Genomic DNA, 20,255 nt, shown 5'->3' on the forward strand with positions numbered 1-20,255 from the left:
TGGAGGCATTTCCCCAACTGATGCTCCTTTCTCTGTGATAACTCCAGCCTGTGTCAAGTTGACACAAAACTAGCCAGTACACTGTTCTTGATACATATATGTGTACAAATATATAAATGCAACCTGCAGAGTCCTGTTAGTGTAGTTATGAGTGTGTTTCAGGACTATTTGTTACTGGATAACCATTTAGGGGTGTCGTCTTTGGGAAAGATTAATCACCCCTCTCACAGCAGTCCTTAATTGCCACAGCTCTTCCTCTGTGTATGAGATGAGCCACATGCACTTTGGCATGTCAGCTGGTGGTGCCCTTGGTTAAGTAGCTGTAGCGTTAGTAAGATTTTATAGGTGTGTGGCTTCCCTATAATGTCTTGCTACAGACTTCCTTGATCTCTGGCTCTTAGACTCTGTTTTCCCGAGTGCTGCTGAGCCTGAGGTTGTGTTGTATCAGTCGGGGCTGGGCACCTCCTGGCTAGTTGTTCTCTGCATTGTGACCAGTTGTGGCTTTCTGTCATGCTCTCCATCTGCTTTGATGAGGGGTGAGAGTTACACTTGCCTGTGGTATAGGATAAGTATTTAGAAGGTGCTTAGGAATTTTACTGGTGTGGGAAAGTAGTATATTCTCCTCCAAGATCCATGACCTCGAGAGTCACGTGGTTAACTAAGTTTACAGCACCAGGCCCCATTTCCTTCCTGTTGAGCAGGCCTTCAGCCTAGTCAGACAGACAGTTGTTGGCTCCCATTAAGCTATAAGTGCTCTTGTACCTTCAGGGATGGGTGTCTCGCCATGCAGGTCATTGTCACAGATCCTCGGCAGCACAGCTGAGGAGGGCTGCTGGCTACTTCCTGCCCTAGGCATCATGCACATTGCCTTCTGGTTCTATGGAAACTAGTCCTCATTCTGTGTCCAAAGTATATAGTATCATTAGCAATAGGGACTTACCTTCAACTTGGAGGCAACTAAAGGCAACAGCAATAGTCTATTGCCAGGGGAGTCCCTTGGGCTCCCTTCACGAACAACAGCTCAAGAGGGTTTCTCATGCCTGCATCGTCTAGTTATTCCTGGCACATGAACACTTAACAGAAGCACATTGAATGAATAGTGAAGGAAAAAAATTCTGGTTTTTGAGGCAGTTCATTTCTAAGAGTTGAACATCTTAAGATTGTATTAGTCAGGGTTCTCCAGAGTAGTGGAACTTAAGGGGTGTGTGTGTGTGTGTGTGTGTGTATTCAATACATGTGAATATATATATATATATATATATATATATATATATATACACACACACACACATACATGGAATTTATTGGAATTACTTATAGGCTGCAGTCCAGCTAATTCAACAATGGCTGGCTGGGCATGGAAAGTCCAAGACTCTGTAGTCACTCAGTCCCAAGGCTGGGTGTCTCAGCTAATCTTGAGTATATGCCAGAACTGAAGAAGTAGGCTCCAATGCCATTGAAGGAATGGATGTACTAGCAAGTAGGCAAAGAACAAAACCTTCATTATTCCATGCCCTTATATAGGTTCCAGCAGAAGATGTGGCCCAGGTTAAAGGTGTGTCTTCCCACCTCAAGATCCAGATCAGAGGTATGTCGTCCTACCTCAAAGGTCTGGACCAGAAGTGGAATCACCCACTTCAACCCAAGCAGAAAATGTCTCACAGGTGTACCTTCCATTTCTGGATTGTAGCTCATTCCAGATATAGACAGGTTGACAACCAGGAATAGCCATCATAAGCATGATGTGCATAATGGAGCCAGGCATGTGATACAAGCCTAGAAACTCAGTAATCAGAAAGTAGAGGTATGGGATAGCCTGGGCTATACAGTGACACTCACCAAATGAGAAAAAGAGCAGAAAAAAAGATAGGGATCTTGAGAGTGCCCATGAAAACCTAGGTGAAGAATGCTGTGACAGTGATCCATCATCAAGTGAATTTTCTTGCCTCTTTCTCTCCCTGGTACCGTGGAAATGAGCCAAGCGAAGGATAACAATGGGGTGTGCAAGTCTGCAGTAGGAGGGAAACGAGTGGAAACAGAAAAACTCGTGTCTTAGTCAGTGTTGGGAAGAAACACCATGACCAAGGCAACTCTTAGAAGACATTTAACTATAGTTAATGTCTTACAGTTTCAGAGGGTTAGTGGGGAGCACAGCGGCAGGTGGGCAAGCATAGTGCAGAGCAGTAAGTGAGAGCTTTATATCCTGGCCCTTAGACACCAGGCACACACACACACACACACACACACACAGAGAGAGAGAGAGAGAGAGAAGGAGGTGGGGGAAATGGCATGGGCGTTTCAAACCTCAAAGCTCATTTCTAGTGACATACTTCCTCCAAAAGGCCACACCTCCTAATCCTTCTCAGTTTTACTCCTTGGTGACTAAGCATTCAAATATATGAATCTATGGAGGTCATTCTTGTTCACACCACCACAACAGAGAACCTTCAAGTTGGGTTGAAGGAGAGAGAGGGAGAGGGGAGGGAGGGAGGGAGGAGAAGACAAGACGAAAGAGAAGTTATTTGGAAAGTAAGTGGAGCTGGGGTATGTAGTCTAGTGATTAGGACATCTAAGGTTTTGATCCCCAGCACTCCCAGGCCCCCTATAACACAGTGAACTTGAACTTTTGTCTGTATTATTCAGGATATTAGACTGCCAGTGTCAGAAGCCTAATATAAGAGTTTCTGTCTCTTGCTCTCACTGTGTGTGTATGTTAGATATGTGCGTGCATGCAGGCACACTTAACTTTGTGTGCCCTTGTGAAAGTCAGAATTAGACATCAGCTATCAACTCTTTATTGCTGTTTAGCCTACGTTTTGAGACGGAGTCTCTCAACTAAGCATGGAGTTTTCCAGTTTGCTAGACTGCCTGAATCCTGCCCCAGGCTCCTCCTGTCTCTAATGTCCCATACAGACCTACACTCCCACAGGTAGTGTTTTCTGACCAGTGATGAACCACTGTATGGTTTGTATAATCCTGTGCTCTCACTGTATTGTCCTTCCTTCCCGTTGTGTGAGTGCAAATATTTAAGGAAGGAGGGATTGAATTTATCCTCAGAACCTGCATTGTTGGGTTCTGATGCTAATATTTCCTGAGCCATTCATTCTACGCTGCTTCAGTTTCTTTATAAATGATTAACAGTAAAGTTCATCTCTGTGCACCATCTTAGTGCTGCATGGAAACACAGCTGAAATATCAGAGGCAATATTAACAAATGCTTGTCTTTAATTTATTATAAATTATTATTTCTCTCATGTAGCTGGAAACCTGACAGTATGAAGGTGCCAAAATACTGGGTCTGTCAAATAGTGACTTACTTGTCTTTAGCAGACTATCACTCTGTGTTCTCAGGACCACCTTGTGAAGTCCACCACCTCAGTTTTACAGAGAAAAGACATCTGAGGCACAGTGAGGTAAAATAATGTCCTAAGGTTGGAGCCCAGATGTCACCTAAAGTTCTGATACCCTCTGCCTCATTGTGCTGCCGTAAGCTCTGAAGATAACTGCATGAGAATAGCATGACACCAACAGCTAGATTTACCTGCCAATGAGTGGGCCCAGTGCAAGTAACCTTACTTATATTGTGAGCATCTCCGTCAGAGCTGCCTTGAGCAATGTCACCTTTCTGTTAAAGTAGAAAGAAACAAAACGTTTTGGAAAATAAATTTTCTTCTGATTGGTAATCAATTGATAAAGATCTATTTATTTATTTATTTATTTATTTATTTATTTATTTATTTATTTATTTTGAGGATCAGGGTCTGCAAGACACTCAGCAGTGAACAGGATCTGAGCCAGAAGACTGGCAGTCACGAGGGAAGAGCCTATATACAAGACTAGGAAGGGCAAGACAGATAACATATGCAAGCAAGTTTGGCGGGATAGAGATGATAAAGCTGAAGGGAAGGAGCAGTTAGGCTCACTGCTAGTCAGTAGATGTGTGCAAATGTCCCTGCTGAGAGCTCACCTTGGTTTCCAACAAACCCATGTGAGCCAGGCAATCTCCTTCCTACCTCTTGAGTTCCCCTGGCATCTTCTCTGTGCTTTCCTCTCTGAGCTCTGCCCGTTAACCCTTCATTATGCATTACCCAGTGCTTCCCTGTAGTTATTTCTGTGCTCATGGAGATCTCCTGGATTACACTCCCTAGGAACAGGCCCTGGAGCTCCACTTTAAACTTTTAAAGGTAAAACACTGGTTCCAAAATCAGAACAAAGCTACATTTGACTTGTACCTCTGCCATGATCTGTTGTATGACATGATTCTTCAAGGGTAATATGAGAATAGTGAGCTCTGTCTCACAAAGCTGTTGTGAGAAATTGTGCAGGGCACCCTATGAAATTAATCTGTGGATCACAAAACTCTATGTGTCTGCTTTTTTTCCATAGTTCCTAGAACTGTGATCACTGCTGTGAGTTGTCATGGTTCCTGCAAGGCCTTAGCATCTTGAGAGTCGGGCACACTGTTTCCTTTGTGACATACTTGTCATACAGCCAGCCCTTGAGTAGATTTAGTCTTCTGTCTCACCTAGTCCCAGTTCTCAGGGCAGAGCCTCCTGAGACGTAAAAGGGTTCAGAGGCCTTGACTGCTGGTGGACTGATCCCACACGCACAGAGAACAGAGGGTTGCTACAGATGCGCTTCATGATTAAGTGCTCTGCGCATCAAGCATTGCTCTTGCCTTCATGGGCATTGATAACCCTACAGAATTTGTCTATTTCCCTAGCATCCATTCTTCTTACTCTTGTCATCTCTCTCCTCATGCCAGATCCTTGGGAGGTAAGACCTTAGCAAGGGCTTTCTTGTCAGGCCCTGAGGGCTTTGGTGCTGGGCTCTCATGCTACTGCGGGACTGGAAACAGGTAATGAGAACATAAATGAGAGACTTGAATGTTAGGAAAGGGTATGGCTCTGTTAAAACCTGTTGTGTTTTTACCTATTGTTTGTTGCAGGTGAGCAGTGCTTAACATTTTGAGGGTTGGTTACCTTAGACAAGCTTTGTACCAGTAAGCTGCATCTCCAGCCCTTTATTACCCTAATAGTAGTAAGAATACACATTCTCTCCCAGACAGACTACCTCTAAGAAGCTCACTATAGGCAGAAGACGGCTCAGCAAAGCACAGGTTAGTTGGACATTGTGCTGATCCATTTGTCAACTTGACACAAACACAGGTCATTGGTTGAGGGAATCTCAGTTGGCCCATAGGCAAGTCTGTGAAGCATTTCCTTGATTGATGACTGATGTGGGGAGGGTCCAGCCCACAGGGGGTGCTGCCCTCTTGGGCAGGGGTACTGGCAAGCATAAGAGTATCAGAACATGTTGTGGAGAGCTAGCCAGTGAGCCTTGCTCCTCTGTGGTGTCTACTTCAGGGTTCTGACTTGACTTTTCAGGGTGATGGATCACAGCATGGAAATGTAAGCCGAGCAAACTCCTCCCCAGGTTGCTTATGTCATGATGTTTATCACAGCAATGGAAAGCAAACCAGGACAGGTACAAATTTAGATGGCAAATAACTTGTATATTCTCCATGCTCAATAAGGAAAACAATAGGAAAGCCCTATTTTGGGGGAGGAAATATGAGGGAAAGTTGGTCACAGTTTGAAAATTAACAGCGTCTTAAGTAATAATTAACACACTCAAGAAACAGATTTAATGCAGCAAAGCCACTCCTTCTAACAAGGATTAGGGTTGCATAGTTGTCTTGAGTCAAGTGTTTTAAATCTGGAGACTAATTGCTGGATTAAAGTGTGCTTCCTCTGTTGTCACCTGTGTCCCCTGCTCTTCAGTGGCTTCAAGAAGTCTTTCTAAGGTGTGGCATAATGTGTGGATGTTATAGGTCTTTGAAGCTCTCTCTAACAAAAAGAAGGTTCCTTTCCCACAAGTCCCACATTCGGTGCCTCCTCTGTTGCAGACCTGACATGATAAAGCACCCTCATGTGTTAGAGCTCTGTTTCACGGTGGGCCTGCAGTGACTAAGAAGTTTAGACTATTATCAGGTGAATGATTTAGACACTAATGTTTAGAGTTAGTTCATTTTGTTCATTTAAAGCAGAGTCCTAATGTACACTTGTTGTTTTGTTCTGTTCTGTTTTTGAGACAGGGTCTCAGTTTGTAGCTATGGCTGGTCTAGAATTCACTATGTAAATCAACTTGGTCTCATGCTCACTGAGATTTGCCTGCCACCGCCTTCTGAGTGCTAGGATCAAAGATATGCCCCACCACCCCAGGCCGAACATACACTTTTAAAGGTAAAGTTTAAACTCAGTTAAAGGTGTCTCTTCTCAAGTCGTGCGTATGTGTGTGTATGTGTCACAGCATTATGTGACTCCAGTACTGGGTTTTTTGGTTTTTTTTGGTTTTGTTGTTTTTGGATGGGGATCGTTTTTGTTTTGTTTTGCTCTAGGTTTAGCTGTACTTGTAATACCAGCATTTGGAAAGGCAGGGATGGATCTGGGCAAGCTGGCTAGCCCGACTAGCCAAATTGGTAGAATTGGCAATCTCCAAGTTTAGAAAGAGACCCTACCTCAACAAATAAATTGGAACATGATAAAAAAAAGTGTCAATTTAGCCCTCCATACTCATAAACACAGACATATCCACACACGCAAACAAATACACATGCACATACACCCATGTAACATACACCCATGTAACATACACACACATACACAGTCATAAATAGATAAGTAAATAAATAAACAATACATAGTTCTTGTTTCTTACACAATATTTCCATGTAGTTTTTGCCAGGTCTATAACTTCATCTACCCTGGAAGTTACAAAAAATTGTGTGTGTGTGTGTGTGTGTGTGTGTGTGTGTGTGTGTGAGAAGCTTTTGAAGGAAGCATAGGGAAGTCTCCTTGTCTTTTCTCAGGTTGCTATAACCAAGTACTTAGTCAATACACACACACACACACACCCCAGATGTTCTTCTTTCACAGCTCTGGAGACTGAAAGTCCAATATCAGGGTGACAGCAGAACGTTTGGTTGAGGTCTGTCAAAGCCTTCTTCTCAGTTCCAGTTCTGTTACCTGCTGGCTGCATCCCTATGTAGCTAGGAGAACATCAGCCTTGTCATGGGGTCTCTATCCTCAGACCTGACCACCTCCCAAAGGCTTCACTCCTAAAACCATCTAGTTAGGAGTTAGGGGGAACATTGCAAAACCATACACTTATAACTGTTTAATGTCTCTAGGTGTTGGGCTAAATATGTTGCTCAGATAGGTGTGAGCCCCTGGGTTTGACCTCCTTCTGTTGCCTGCTTTTCCCTGGCCTCTGAAAAACTCCTGTGCAAACATTAGCAGAAAGTGGAATTCCCATTGGATCCTCCCAGGACAGAGGAGGGAAGAATGGGATTAGCCAGAAAACTGGAACTGCTCAGGACAGCAGTGCTGTGTGGTTTATAGCAAGCATTCTCCTACTGGCTGGAGAGACCTGTGTTTCTGAGTTCCAGTCCTTGAGCAAGTCATACCTGTATTTTAAAAAAAGATTTTATTACTAGAATTTTTCTACAGCCCAGACTCCTGGTAGTAACTGCCTTACATGCACACTTGGAAGTTTCCCATCCGACTCCTGGGAAATCAAGAAGGAAAGCATTTCTATAACAGTCATTCCCTTTGACCTATGCTGACAGTTACAGAAAACCTGGTGTCAACTAGTCTTGCTTCTAAATGGCACTTTCTTAATGGCCCAAGATTAGAAAATATAGAACAGTATAGACTTCCTTATCCCCAGCCCCCAAGTCTGTCTGGTCGAGTCCCTGAAAGGAAGGCTTTGCTAAATGGATTGGAGTGGGAAGCCAGAGTGTGTAATTTACATGCAAGTATGCCCAAGGTCTATAGGTTCACAATTGTTCCTCAAAAGAACAGTCACCCAGTTAGAGCTGTATGCCTTCCTCCCCCTTCCCTCTTCCATGCTGTGGGTTTGGTTCGTTTGGTTTGTTTGTCTGTCAGGAGTTACATTGGACAGTTGGTCCTAAGAATAGCAGTATTAGGAAGAACTTTGAAACCCCCCAGAGGTAAGCTGTATTGGAGAGACCATTGGGGTGCTTGGGAGCAAGATATGATCATTCTTTCAAGAGGATTGTTACAAAAAGAACAAGCCTGGCTTCACCCAGCTCTGTGTACACTCTGGTTTGAGATGAGATCTGCTGGCTGTGCTTCTGCCATGCTGTGAAGCAAGGGACAGCCTCCTGCCAGGCATGTGCTGTGCCATTTTGGAATTAGAACCTCTAAACCTCTAAGCTAGAACCTCTAACTCTAAGCTCTTTTCTTCATATGTATCCTATCAGGTATTTCATGTAGTGACAAAAAAGTTGAGTATAGCATTTCCCCGCTGAAAACCAAATATAATAGAGATGCTTAAAAGCTGAGGGCTGTAGCTATAGCGTAGTACTTGCTTTGCATGCAAAAGGCCCACAGCTCAACCTGTGTCTGCCCCATCTTCCAAAACTGAAAACTATCTTACCCAAACCCCATTCTTTGGAAACACTTTAGCAAGTTGGTTTTCAATGAGAATAAAGTTCATTTAATCTGTGAAAAGCAAAAACTAAAATTCTACAAAACAACAGGAAAAAAAAATCTGCCTGGAAGCAAACCTTCTCTTCCCTGTTGCTGCTGCTGCTACTGTTTGGTTGACGGTTCTCAGGACTGATAGCATGGGGTCTTGAACATACTAGGCAACTGCTCTTCCACTGAGCCTGAAAGAAAGATTGATTACAGTAACTGGGCATGCTGGCACATGACTTTAAGCACTCAGCAGAAGCTCTGGAGCCAGCCTAGTCTACACAGAGTTCTAAGCCAGCCAGTGCTATATAGTGAGATCCTGTCATTCCAGCAAATATGAAACATTAAGGAAAAATTAAACTGCCTGTATGTTACAACATATATTTCATTTGCTGAATGCTAACAAACATCTGTGCTCATGAGGGACAAAAAGAAAAAAAATTAATCAGCCAGACCACATCAAAATTAAAAGTTATAATCTTCAAAATAAAAAGATATGCCATAGATTGAAAGAATATATTTAAATATTTGCAAGACATAAATCAAACAAAGTGCTTGTATTTGGAAGCCATAAAGAACATGTATGGACAGATATGATATACGCATGTAATTCCACACTTGGAGCCTAAGATATGAGGGTCATAGTTCAAGGCCAGCTTGGACTATATAGCAAGACCTAACCATTAAAATAAAGCAAAATGGGAAAAAAGAAAAAACCCTCAATTTACAAGAAACATATAGCTAACCTAATCTAAAATAAAAAACAAAAATAAAAGTAAACAATACAAAATTTAAAAACCTATCATAACGGGTTTTGACAATATAGTAAGTGTTAAGAGTGTTTGCCCAAGCAACAAACCATAGTGGGGAAATGGCAAGGCCAAGGCCATTGGATCTCCATCAGTACAAGGGCACCCACCCTGGTCTGCATAGTGAACTGCAGCCCAGCCAAGGACCTTACTGAGAGCATATCTCAAAAAGCAAGCAAAACCATCACAGAATATAAAGGGCACATGTACTGAGGAAATCCATGCGACAGATCATGTGACACTTCGTGCCACTGTATGAGCTGGCCAGTCTCTAAGCCAAGAATAAGGGCTTTCCATAACCATTAAGGAATATACACCTCCTAGATAGGTAAGACTTATCCATGGGATGGAAGTCTTGGGTATAAAGAATCTTTTCTCTCTTATTGTGCCTTAGAATTTTTACATTTTTCTTCTGGGATCAATTTGCTTCTCCTTGAATTGAAACTATTTCCCTGAGGATTTGCTGGTGGTAGACTTCTTAATCCCATAAAATGTGTCTTTTCTCTTTTAGTTTCCTAAAAGCTAGTCTCTTATTCTCCAACTCAGAAGATGTTCATTATCTTTCCAGGCTTTGAGTATGCAGTGTATTACTTTCTGGCTTTGCTTTTTCCTTTGTAGGTGGAATTCCTTTTTCTCTTGTGAACTTTAAGATCTTCCTTTCTTTCTGGGTACTTTCAATCCCATCACTCGGGCCTGGTCTACATAGTGAGTTCAAGGCCAACCAGGACTACATAGTGAGACCCTATCTTAAGAAAATAAAGCCAGGGGACTGGAGAGATCAAAGATTAAGAGCACTGGCTGGGGGCTCGTGAGATGGCTCAGCGGTTAAGAGTGCCGACTGCTCTTCCAAAGGCCCTGAGTTCAAATCCCAGCAACCACATGGTAACAAAATCTGATGCCCTCTTCTGGAGTGTCTGAAGATAGCTACAGTAGTGTATTTATATATAATAAATAAATAAATAATTAAAAAAAAAAAAAACAATGGCTGTTCTTCCAGAGGTTCTGAGTTCCATTCCCAGCAACCACATGGTGGCTCACAACCATCTATAATGAGTTCTGGTGCTCTCTTCTGGCCTACAGGCATACATGCAGGCAGAACAATGTATACAGAATAAATAAATCTTTAACAAAACAAGCAAATAAAAAAGAAAACAAAACCAGAAAGATTCTTTATTCATTTCTAACTAGTGTGTAGGCTAAAGCCAGACCACACCAAACCAAATCATTGCTTTGATTTTTATTGTTGTTTATTTTGTCTTTTAATTTTTATGTGTATGAATATCTGTGCACATACGTATCAAGGAGGCAATAAAAATGTAATTAAACAATAAGGCACCATCTATCAGAGATTGCACAGGAAGTCCCACTTCAAGAATAGGAAAAGGTGCTGACGAAGACTGTGTTGTCCCTCCTCAGCTCTCCTGAAGGACACACGCTCACGGGACGGGGAACAGAAGAGAAGCAACAGAACAGAATAGTACAGGCAGGCCTCAGGCCTCAGCTGTCCTTCCCTTCAGTCAGGCCTCACACTAGCTGTGTGGATTTGGCCAAAGTACTTATTAATCTTGCCACTTGTGGTTCTCTGTTTAGAAATGAAGACAGCTTCTGTAGAAGTATTCCTGTTGGCGTTAACTGAGTTAAAACAGATGTAAGATGCCAAACAGTGCCTGGCACCTACTAACTACATATATTTGAGTTGTTTTCTTAACATTTTCAAATCTGAAACCATGAAGTACAGTTTCTGTTGACTTCTGAAGTCGGATGTTAGAATGCATTTGAGTTGTGGTTGAGTGTAAGCGGGTACTTACTAGTCTGAGCACTACAGTAGCAGTCAGCGTGTTGGCACGGCATGAAATCGTGCTCTTTCCACCTCTTTGCCTTCACTTAGAGCAGTCTTCAGCCCAGGCAGGCCTGTAAGGAGCAGGGATGTTTCCGTGAGCACATCACTGTAGGAATTAAAAGAGGAAAGCCTGGTGGCAGGTCTGGTGGCTCAACACCTGTAATCCTGATGGATACCTAAGAAACAGAGGCTAAGGCAAGAGGGAACAAGTTTGAGGCCTGCTGGATGGCCCAGTGAGATCCTTTCTGAAGAGACTGAAGGCTGGGAATGTGGCTCAGTGGACGAGCACTTGCCTACCATCTCCAAAGCCATGGAGTTCCAACCCCAAACCACTGAAAATAAAGGACAAAAGAAAGAGAAGAAAGGAAAAGCTGTTTGTCTTATTCTCAAAAGCTATCAACTGGAAGCAGTGGCCTGACCTGTAATGTCTCCTTCCCTAACAGTGTTGAATGTGTTACAAACTGGAGCAGCATTGCTGGGACTTGAAGTGACATTTAAATGAAGTCAGTCAGTAAGGTTAGTAGCCAAAGGAAGCTTGAGGCTCCCACACAGCAGCTCTTTTCCAGATGATGTGGGAATGCTACCTTTTTTATCAATTTAACCTGTCCTGGTTTCTGTGACACCTGAGGAGAGCAGGATGACATACAGATATGTCAACTTGTAAATAAAAGCTAAAGCTGCTGTTGTAAATGTTTATGCTCTCCCCAACCTTTGATACAGTATCAAAGAAAAATAACACATGCATTCTTTTTTTTTTAACTGCAGTCTGCACTATTATTAGCAAACCTGTGTTTTAACATGTCTGACAAATTTAGAAAATAATGGATGATCACAGCAAGTCAAGCCAGTCTACTTACAATATTGCGATTTAGGGAACCAAAACTAGCAATTGTCAGGGTGGGTGGTGGGGTAGGTAGGGGCTTAGGGTTTCAGACATGCCAGGCACGTGCTCTCCAACCAGCCATGGCCCAGCAAAGGATTTACAGTGAGGGATTTACAGTGAGTCCCAAAAGGGACTCAGGCCAGTGAATGGCTCAGCCTGGTTTGACTCCATCATAATCACCCCTCCTCCACCTCCCTACCCTTTTCACCTCCCCACCCCCTTAGCCTCCTTCTACCTCCCCCCACCCACACTACACTACCATCCATCTTCCATGGACAGGTAGCAGGCAGAGAACAAAATTAGCCTCTGATCTTCACACCCACTCCAAGGCACATGTGCCCACAACAGACATCCTGCACATGCATGTACATACATACATACATACATACATACATACATACAAAATAAATTAAAGAGAAAATTAAATGTAGCCCTTGGAAATTTTCACAGGAAATACTGGAAATTGCTTTAGAATGCTTTCTGAATTCATCAAGACAAAGCAAAGTGAAAGATACCTAACCTTTGTTGTTCCTGCCTGTATTGTAAATTAGCCTTCAGACTAAGGGAGTGCTGAGGTCTGAGAAAACTGTACATGACAGTGACACCGACAACACTCTGGAAACCTCTCCAGAGTCCTCAGGAAACGTGTGCACAGCGGCTGCGGCCTGCCAAGGAGGAACAACAGACCTGGGCCACCTTCAGTGTGAAGGCCATGTTTGTGTCGGGCTGATCTAACCATTGTTAGACTCTTGGAGATGCTCTGCTGCCTTTCAGTATTCAAGTTTCCCATGAATGTTGGAAATTGTTAGGGAATTTAAAAAGAAAGAATCTTTTCTTATAAAGATTCCAACTCTTATTTCCAACCTGTACAAAGAAAGTTTTCCACAAATTCTATACTTTTATTTAAATGCATTAATGGCAATTTTAGTATATATCCTATTTAATATATATTCTATGTGTCATATAAAGATGAAAGAAATAAATGATTGGTATGATATTAATCTATTTTTTCAAGAGTTGAAGAAGAGATTTTTACCAGTTACTTTTAACCTGGGACAGTGTATCCTGTTTTATAAGTTGTTGTGTTCTGCTCTGACATCTGACACTATATAATTAAAAAAAAAAAAATTGAAGGTTGCACCCCATTGGTATCTGGAGCAGTTGAAGTCTTCGTGTTTGTCTGCTTTGTGATTGGCTGATGTGTTGCTAGGCTTGTGTTTTGTTCTTAGAGAAAGTTAAAAAGTTGAGGGTGACCCATTTGAAGTACACCCTGTGGCTTTGCCTGCCCAGCCCTCTCCTTCCCTCCCCTCCCCCATCTGCTGAAGTTTAGAATTGTTTTTTAACCCATCATTTTGTAAAGTTAGCATACAGTATCTTAACATTTTTTAAGTTCTAATTGTGTCTGGTGCACAGACTAAAATACAGATTTCATTTTTAATCTCTTTTGGAGTGAGTTTTTAAATTTAGGTATAAATGAAATAATATCTCCCAAAGCTATTTTTTAAATCACACAATATCTAGATATTCATAGTCTAAGACATCTTTTCTACTTGCTTATGTCATGTATTTAGTGTCTTGAGCTACCTTTGACTTGTATCAGCATGTCCCCTCAAAACCTTTGGTAGCTTCTAGAGTCGTAGAAGACCAACAGTCAATCCCCACACTCACGTCTCCTGGACCTCCTGATAGTTCCAATCTGATCCATTCCCTTTTAATTTGATGATGCTGAGAAGTGACTGCCTGCTGACTGAATGATGCTATTTAACTTCATCTCAATAGAGCCACCTCCCTATCACTTCACCCTAACTGGCCCCGTGGATAGTTAAAGCCAAGCAGGGTTACACAATGTTCCACAGGTCTTGTCAGACAATGCTCTGTACACAGGCAGTGTCTGACTTGCATGTGCCGGCCTGACTTAACAAGTAAGTTATACATGCTGCTCGGCAACCTTGTCTTGCCAGTGCAAGAAAGAAATCAAAGCGGCCTGGGAGTATCTGTAGCTTCCCAAGGAGGAGGGAGAGGCTAAAAACAGCTAACCCTGGAACAAGCTGAGCTGCCCTGCCTCTGGGGACTTAGGCAGCCCCCAAGTCTCCAAATCTTTAACAAAACAATATTGAACTGGTTGTCAAGCCCACACTGAGCCAACACTTTAATTGACAGGCCACTTTACAGTCTACATGCTCTCTGCTGGTGGGCGCACACAAAGGCACCTGGGAGGCAGCAGCTCAAGCCCTCAGAGCTTAATGATGTGCATCTCTAAGAGACAAATGAGATAATGCACTGTCACTCACAGTGAGTGCTGTGAGCTAGCTTAGGCCCTAAGACCCTTCTCTTACCACAGAGGAATACAGGTACTGTGGGGCACAGTTAGTAGGTCAGGTGGGCAAAGTAAGATAGCCCTGATGATCTGGAGAGCATGAGGTCACAGAGATCCGAGAAGAAATACTAGGAGGAATAACAGGGAGAGAGGCTCTGAGACAAAGACTCCCACACCCACACCCTCCCTCCCCTTCTGAGCTCCACCTGAGTCAAATCGAGGCAGTAAGTTTTCTTTCTACCTGATTTCTCTTCTTGCCCTAGAATCAAAAGCTTGGCCGAAGCAGCGAAATGTTAACTTTACACTCATTAGGAGAAACACCCTCATAGAAGGACTGCTGTTTTGCAATGTTTGTTTGTAAATCAGAAAGACGTGGGTTCTAATTCCGTACTGCATTTTACTTTTATGACCTGGAACAAATCAACCATGGTTCACTGAGTTTCTGGTTCACAAATGTGAACAATGGGGTAATGGAGGCTGCTTTATGCACTCACATGCTTACTGTCTGACACAGAGAACATGATAAGTTACTGCTCTCTTTGTCATCAGCCTGGGAAACCCAGACATATATTGTAACACACTGAATTTTTAAGGATGAAAATGACTTTTTAATTTAAAATCATTAAGGCTTTTTAGAACACTATTTATTTATAAGTATGGGTAATAGCCCATATTTTTAAACTCCTTTGTGCAGGGATTTGAAACATTTGACATTTGTAAAAGAAGAAACCTTAAATAAAAGAGAAAAACAAAGACTGGTCCTCAGTCTTGCTGCTTTAAAGTAATATAATTATGGAGATTCTGCTGAAGAAGTGTAAACAGCACAGAGCAAGTAAGAATGGTTAAAACTGAGTTCACGGTGAAAGGATGGCACTGTACCCAACGCCAGGGGAAGAAAAGAAAAAAGTGCTTTGTTAGCAGGGCAGCTCTATATTTAAAAACAGGAAGACACAAGTTGGAGGAGAATATTTTTTGACAAAACTAGTAAGCAGAAGTAACCTTATAAACCAGCTTATTCTACATGAAATATTTTAACTGACATCTGGGAATTCTTGCACTTCATAAATCTGACAGATCCCACTCCACTCTTGGTTTAAAGGCTGAACACACTGCTATAGTCTTATCCAGCTATTGAACACAAGAATGATGCTAGGGAGTGAACGGCAGATCTTTACTGTGACTTTGGTTAGCAACTTGAGAAAGCGAGGCCACTGTTGGACATTTATTGAATTATATTAATAACTGTTCTTTCTACTAGACTATGCCTATTCCATCATATGAATTGATTATAAATTTTAAAACCTAATGCGTTCAGTAAAGACTCTTGACCATCAGAGCAAATAATTTGAGAACTATCTTCTAGATTTCAGGACCTAGAGTGCACTGCTTCCTTCAAGGAACACGTTACTCTCTCCCTGGACAGACAGAGGGAAGCTCTGACGCTGGTCTTCCTTCACCTTGCTCTCCATACCATCCTCTTACTGTGCCAGGGTTGCCCCAGCCACCTCCCTGACATCTCTCTGCTCCTCATTTTGCCTCATTCAGTATATTTTTCTAAACCCCAGCTAAGTGCAGATAGACTGTTACTCTTTTGTTTAAACCTTTCAATAACTCCATAGTACCCTTAAGAATGAAACTCATGCCGGGCGGTAGTGGCGCATGCCTTTGATCCCAGCACTTGGAAGGCAGAGGCAGGCCTGGTCTACAGAGTGAGTTCCAGGACAGCCAGGGCTATACAGAGAAACCCTGTCTCAAAAAGAAAAAAGAAAAAAAGAATGAAACTCATATCCCTAATGAAAGTTGGATATAGTACCTAAACCTTAGTACCTTTGCCTTCTAGTTCTCTCATCCCCTCTGCTCCAGACCCAGACATTTCCTTCATTTGACTTCCCTTAAAAGACTGCTAAGGGCTGCCTCCCTGCTCCCAAACTCTCCCCGGAATTTTCTCACCAACAGCCTCTGCTGATCCTCCCAGCTCCATCCCCCAGAAAGCTTATTTCCATGCCTGGACTCTGAATATTCATAGTTCAGAGCCAGCATCAGGTCGTTCACTGTTGCTCTGCTTTGCATAAGTATCAGCTCTTCTTGAAGAGATGAGTTGTGGGCGTTCTGTTAAGGACATATACAGAGAAAATGAATCTCACTTTGACACAACTTGTGATTTGGCCAAAACATTTTTAGAGGAAAAGAAAATTCCATTACCTCTTTGATCAGGTGCCAGATTCTTCCTAAAAGGAACAAAATGTTGAAATAAAATGTTCAAATAGCAGACTTTATAAAATAGCTCCTGGCCTGCGCTGATAACCCTCAGTAAATATGGAAATGACAGCCCTTTCCAGGCCTGCCCCTGCTCAGGATGCGCGTCCTTTCCTTTGGTGTTTATGGCGTGCTCAGGGTGCCCAACACTAGATCCTTCCTGCACTACTCAAGAAGGAAATCTCTTAGGGAAACACAAACTTTCTATTACATGACTTGGAGGAGAAATGTCCCTCGAAGTGACAGCCACATGGTATTTCCAGGATAATTAATACATTTATTTGTTGGAATTCATGGTCACTGTAGATTTATTTGGGGCAGTGTTTTTTAATTTTTTTAATGGACAGTAAAGTGACTAATTCATAGTGCTGCCTATACAAGAGAGCAGCAGTTAGTACTCTGGAAGAATTTAGGTCAGTCTTTAGAGAGACCATAAAGGAATCTTGGATATTTAATAGCTTGAAGGTTCTCAGTAAACTATTGAATTAGAGTAGAAGTTAAATTATTTTTCATTTCATGCAAAACAGCATTAAATAATTGAAACTATCCAAAAAATTCGATTTGTTGTTCCTGATTTTGTTTGGCATATCTGAACTGTTTTTTACTAATTGATTAATTTATTTATTTATTCCACATCCCAGTTGCAGACTTCCCTCCCCCTCCTCTCTGAGTCCCTCCCTTTCACACACACCCCCAATCTACCCAAGGGGAGGCCTTCTGTGGGGATCAGTCAGCCTTGGCATATCAAGTTGCACTAAGACTAGGTCCATCTTTTTCTTTCCAGGCTAGACAAGGCAGCCCAGTTAGGGGAAAGGGATCCGAAGGCAGGCGACAGAGTCAGAGACAGCCCTGCCCCTGCTTTAGGAGTCCCACATGAAGACCAAGCTGCACAACTTTTATATATGTGCAGAGGGCCTAGGTCATGTTCCGTAGTTGGTGGTTTAGACTCTGGGAGCCCCTATGGGCCCAGGCTAGTTGATTCTGTAGGTTTTCTTGTGGTGTCCTTGACTCCTCTTGCTCCTTCGGTCCTTCCTACCATAGGATTTCCCCAAGCTCCACCTCATGAATGTCTGTTTCCCTTGGTTACTGGATAAAACCTCTCAGATGGCAACTATGCTAGCTCCTCTCTGCAAATATAACATTATATTTATGTGTGTGTATGTATACACACACACACACACACACACACACACACACACTTGTATTATAATAGTGCCAGGGGGTAGCTCTTTCTCATGGCACAGGTCTCAAGCTATGGATCAGTCATTGGTTGGCCATTCCTCAATTTCTGCTCTATCTTTGCCCTTGCATATCTTATAGGCAGGACAAATGAAAGTTTTGTGGTTGGGTTGGTTTCCAAGTCCCAGATTGAAAGTCTTGCCTGGTTACAGGAAATGGCTGTTTTCAGCTGAACTGGTTTTTTTTTTTTTTTTTTTTTTTAATAAGTACTTATCAAGCTCTAAATATTAGACACTATACATGCAATATACAACTTTAATGTGCCACTTTATTATTTTAAACCATCTTGGAATTAGCTGAATTAATGTTTCTCCTTTGTGTTTTGTAAATAGAAAGGTAAGCACTATTTTTGCAGTGGCGAACAATTTTAATAATTTCATAAACATGGCATACCCTGCTAGATAAACTAAAACTATAACTTCAGAAGATAAAACTATTGCTCAACAATTCCAGAGTCATCAATTTTCATTGCCTTACTCATTTTAAAACTAGCTTTTATAAATTTCAACCCCACATATCAATTAAATTCATTTCTCTAAGTTATTAGTTTCCTGCCAGTTCATTCAAGAGGGGTAGCTTAATGGATCTGTATTGTTTGTTTATGGCTAAATAGAGATTTGATTGTATCATTTATTTTTGTGGCTCTTCAGCAAAAGAGAGCTTAGACAGACCTGGCCTCCTCTTTTATTAACTAAGCAGCTTGCTTTTCTTAGTTAAAAAAGAAAGAAAAGATTTGGGGGGGAGGGCTTTAAGAAGTTGCAACAATTGATCTTTCCTGCAGGAGAAAAAGAAAGAGTAACGATTTTTAACCTGTGACTTTCAGAATATGAGGATTCAAGAGCTGAAAGCGGAAGAGTCTTCTTTGACACATTGTAACCTCACCTCCCAAGACTGAACCTTTTTTCCTCTTGAAGCCCTAGCTGTGTCTGTCAGTGTTTAGTCATTTAAGCTCCATATATTTCCTTTTTTGAGTGTGTTCCAACTTTTTCTTTTCTTAACCTGAACATGTAAGCTTTTGAAAACACAAGCATAGAAAAAAGAGATCTATTTTGACAATGTTTTTGTTGTTGTTGTTTGGTTTGTTTTTGTTGTTGATTTTTTTTTTTTTGGAGACAGGGTTTCTCTGTATAGCCCTGGCTGTCCAGGAACTCACTTTGTAGACCAGGCTGGCCTCGAACTCAGAAATCCGCCTGCCTCTGCCTCCCGAGTGCTGGGATTAAAAGCGTGTGCCACCACGCCCGGCACAAGGTTTGTTTTATTTTCTCTGAAGAAATCAATAAAGCTACCAAAGGAAGGAAATAGTATTGGCACAAGATTTAGATTCTGGACCTAAAAATGTCAATGATTTATGTCTTAAACTCAGTTTTTCCAAGTTCCTTGTTCGATTTCACAGAGGGTTTTATTTGTAACACAGGTATCTGTGAGGGAATATTAGATGTTGTAATGCCATTGGATATAGTTGTTGAGGAAAGACAATTGGGAGACCTGCTGCCAAGGAAAATATTTATAGTTTCTACATCGCTTGCCAAGAATAAATTTCACGTTGCATATATAGGCCATGGTCTCCTGCTTCTGCAGCCCACTCTGCCTCATTTGGGCATCAAAAAGGAAAAAGGTTCGATAGCTTGTACAGTGTAAGGATTTCTCCTGGTATTGCCAGGGCCCGGCTAGGTGACGTTGCTGACTCCCTATGGGTAAATGCCCGGCCCTAGCCCAGGAGATGGGAAACTAGGTTGCCTTTCCCTGAGTCCCGGGATGCACATTGCATCTTCCAGCCAGGGTTCCACCCAGCGAGCCTATTCCCAAACTGAGTGTCAGCTTCACGCTGGGCGCTTGGCCTTCAAGCTTGTTTTTGCTGGCCTGGTCCGCACGCTCCCCAAACCCCAGCGCCAAGGGGTGGAGCTACGAGTCCCCGCGGGCCGGCATTGGCGGGCGCGCCCGCCCGGCAGTGGAGTGACGGGCGTGGGGCGGGGCCTCGCGTCTTGTTTGTCGGAGCCGCCCGCCCCGCCCCCGCCGGGTGCTGACTGAAGCGCTGCAGCGACTGACCGCGGCCGCAGCCGTCCCTTCGACATGCGCCTGGCCGCCGCGTCGAACGAGGCGTACGCAGCCTCGCTGGCTGTCTCCGAGCTGCTGAGCTGCCACCAGTGCGGCGGGGACCGCGGCCAGGACGAGGTACTGGGCAGGCGAGGGCTGAGGGCGGTGGGGCTGAGCACCACCGACACTAGCTCGCACCGGCGGCTTCGCAAACGCCCCCGAGGGCTGCGCGGCCTGGGCGAAGGAAGGGACTGCACCACCAGATAGATCACCTAAGGGGAGGTGTGGGAACAGAATAAGGGCTGCTGTGCCCTGCCAGTGCGCACAAGTCAGAGCAGCAGAGCTGAAGTCTCAGGGCAAACAGCCTGTGGATTTC

At 42.9% G+C, this 20,255-nt stretch overlaps 1 protein-coding gene across 2 annotated transcripts in view; it reads left to right on the forward strand.

Annotated features, from left to right (window-relative positions):
• Sesn1 (sestrin 1) overlaps positions 1-20,255 on the forward strand; it is a 78,717-nt gene that overhangs the window by 38,490 nt on the left and 19,972 nt on the right. Inside the window, exon 1 of one of the 2 annotated variants that reach the window (XM_021174402.2) lies at positions 19,856-20,017. The exons of the other annotated variant lie outside the window; for it this stretch is intronic. Coding sequence (XP_021030061.1) covers positions 19,916-20,017 — 102 coding nt within the window. The 5' untranslated portion in view covers positions 19,856-19,915. Of the gene's footprint in view, positions 1-19,855; positions 20,018-20,255 lie in introns of those variants that run through there. 2 annotated transcript variants of the gene reach the window in all.

Source organism: Mus caroli, chromosome 10, assembly GCF_900094665.2.
Source record: "Mus caroli chromosome 10, CAROLI_EIJ_v1.1, whole genome shotgun sequence".
In the NCBI taxonomy this organism is placed as follows: Eukaryota; Metazoa; Chordata; class Mammalia; order Rodentia; family Muridae; genus Mus; species Mus caroli.